Source organism: Thermobia domestica, chromosome 14 (genome assembly GCF_964235325.1).
Source record: "Thermobia domestica chromosome 14, izTheDome1.hap1.1, whole genome shotgun sequence".
NCBI lineage: Eukaryota > Metazoa > Arthropoda > Insecta > Zygentoma > Lepismatidae > Thermobia > Thermobia domestica.
In genome coordinates this window covers 100,960,282-100,963,270 of record NC_137467.1, presented here as the reverse complement: position 1 = coordinate 100,963,270, position 2,989 = coordinate 100,960,282, and the positions used below count along the sequence as shown (strand labels likewise).

The 2,989-nt window shown below is 35.5% G+C and overlaps 1 protein-coding gene across 1 annotated transcript; it reads left to right on the top strand.

Annotated features, from left to right (window-relative positions):
• Window positions 1-299: 299 nt before the first annotated feature.
• LOC145670682 (uncharacterized) lies at window positions 300-1,707 on the top strand. Its single transcript, XM_081739473.1, has one exon. It carries the CDS (start codon window positions 316-318, stop codon window positions 1,135-1,137), a length of 822 nt encoding a protein of 273 aa, XP_081595599.1. The 5' UTR covers window positions 300-315; the 3' UTR covers window positions 1,138-1,707.
• The last annotated feature ends 1,282 nt before the right edge of the window (window positions 1,708-2,989 follow it).

Here is a 2,989-nt window from a genome sequence, read left to right as displayed (position 1 = left end):
TCATCAAAATACAAACCATATATGGAAAACATAACGCAAGCTTCCGCATAACTTGAGCACGTAACACTAACCACAGTTCCGGATGATAACCACATTCGTCATTCATCTGCTTATTGTATATATATGCATAAATGCTTCACTTCTTCGCTGTTGCAACACACGCCTTCTATACAGAAACTGTATTACGTCAACGATTAAAAGAAAAGTACGGAAGAGAGAAAACCAAGAAGCTTATAAAAGACATGAATTTGCGATTTGATACAATATTTTACTTTTAATCTTTACGTTGCAACGTAAATTATTTATGTTGCCATTATGAAGCTACAAAAACAATTTTTTATTATTTGTATCAGTTTAGTGGCACACCAAGCACTATCAATTAGCTTGGGTAAAGATCTTCTTGGTCGTTTGCGAAGATCTTCAGACGTTGATGCTAAAGATTTAGAATCTTCAGCTACAGGATATGGCGGTGGTTATGGTGGAGGAGGTGGTGATAGTGGCTATGGAGGGAGTCATGGGGAAGGATATGGAGGAAGCCACCACCAACAATCGGGAAGTCGAGGAGATGGAGGTCATAAATCTTCAAGTGGATATTCAAGTGGCCATCAGGGGCATCACGGAGATGAACAGCACCAAAGTCACTACGGAGCAAAAGGAGGCCACAGCAAAGGTCATCATGAAAGCGGTTCTTACCATGGAGGTCATCACGGAGGTAAGAAAGGATCAGAAGGCTCACATTATGGTAAGAAGGGAGGGCACAGTAAAGGACACAGTACAAAAGGCTTTCATAATACGTATAACAAAGAAGAATCTGGGAAGGATTCACATCATTACGATGAGCACCATGATGATGGACATCATAAGAAATATGGAGAGCATCATGGATTTCATGATGATAAGGGTGGTAAATCCCATGGAGGGGGACACCATAGTAAGGGTTACCAAGGAAGTCATTACGGTAAAGGTGGTCATTATGATCATGGAGGTCACCATAACCATGGTAGTGGTCACAAAAGTAACCACGCGCATAAGGGTCATTATCATGAAGACGAAAGTCACGGACGCAGAGGTGGAAACGAGGAACACTATGGAGGAGGACATAGTGGTGGTGGAGGTGGGGGAGGCCACCACCATTAAACTTCCACATTTTGTGTTAATTGTGTTGAAAATATCGTTGATAAATTATTTGATAATTAAGAACAATTTGAATTATATCAGTCTTTCAGCATAGACATAAACAAAACTCATGATCAATATGAAAACAAAACCATTATGAACTGATATCAACAACAACAAGATCCAAGCGGGAGTAACAGAAAAATGCGCCTATATCTGCTTGCTTTAAGAAAGTGCCATAATTAAATGTATCTGTTAATTCAAATTTGGCACTAATATCGCATAATGCGAATTTAGAAATGTCTGATATGTTGCTTCCTCTTGTCAGTATTCGCTGAAATCTATGTTGTGAACATTTGGTAATATAACGTATGCATATGAAAATTTGTGAAATTCAGTAGTTAGAATTGTGTTTTTGGAAGATCATGGCAAGTAGGTAGAAAATAAAAAGTCAGATCTGAAGCTTGTTGTAATTAGAAACTCGTGTTTTAAATTCTGAGATTATACGTGAATGCTAACATAATTTAAAAATTAAGTTGTGCTGTTTGCTTAAAAATCTTTACCACATGAACAACCTTCATTTATGTTAAAAAGAAAATACTAAACGCAATATAACTCAATAAAATTATAAATTTTGCAATAATTGAAATAAAATATTATACTCTTGTGAGAAAATTTATTTTTAAAAAACATTATTGTTATTGAGTTTTTCCCTGTTCATTCTTGTCTGTTGTGCGTGACATGGAAACGTCAGATAGCAATTTTGCTGTGTTGTTTAACGCTGTATAATACATACAGCCTCACAATACAATCACATCTGATTTTCTCATTTTTAATTTATTGTCGCATTAATATGTTTAAAACAAGAAGTTACAAAAGCAAAGTCACTTGCTTTAATTATCACATGTGTGACTTCATGAATATTGTAAGAAAAATGACATAGGACGCAGCACCTGAAGTGGCATTAAATCTTGAGTGCTGCGTTCACATCGGCCAATCTGATTCCAGTTATATTGTCAGCATTGGGAAGAAAAGCCTACTTTGGCCGAAACAAATATTTTAATATGATATCATATTTGTGATTCAAAATAATAACTAAGAATAGCAGAAAACATTTTCTTTGAAAATATTTGTAAAATAGCCATATTCTTAGCACATTCTTTCGTATATTAAGGCAGTTTAATTGTGCCACGTTTTGTTATTGTGATAGTATTGTCCACGAGACGAGAAACAAGGCTTTCTCGCTTCGTTTTTATAAGTTCTGTAGGAGTTTGTCTCCTCTCGATTCTTGGAAAGCTGTTTCCGCTTAATCTTGTTCTGTAAGTCCTTGTACAAAATGTATGTGTGCGTTACGATATGTCCACAAAGAGTGTGATATAACAAAGTTGAAACAATATTTATTACTAGCGTCAATTACCCGCTTCGCTGAGTTAAAATAATAAAAAAAATAGTAATATGTTCCGTAATTTAGTCACGTTTTACTATTACTGAAGCACTCTCTTATATCGGTCATTTTCGATCATTTTTACATCTCTCCCTCTTCCCCAAGCTCCGAGGCTGAATTTGATTTTAAACGATATCGGAAGTGTCACTGTTTATCTCAGTAACTCCGAAAGCTACCGACTCGACACTAATATCGGTCATTTTCGATCATTTTAAACATCGCCCCTCTCCCTTGAGTTGCACCGTCAAAGTAAAATGATAAAATCCACCCCAGACGCGAACGTCACCTATGTAAAAAAATTGATCGAGATTTGTCATATGATTATATAATGACTTGTGTACCTTTAAATGATTATAAATGTTCTTTATTTTGTTTGTACAACCATTTTATCAATGTATACTATTTTGTATTATGAATCATGTAACATTA

Excerpts from the sequence above, each read along its gene's own strand:
- LOC145670682 (XM_081739473.1), top strand. The coding sequence starts at position 316 with ATGAAGCTACAAAAACAATTTTTTATTATTTGTATCAGTTTAGTGGCA.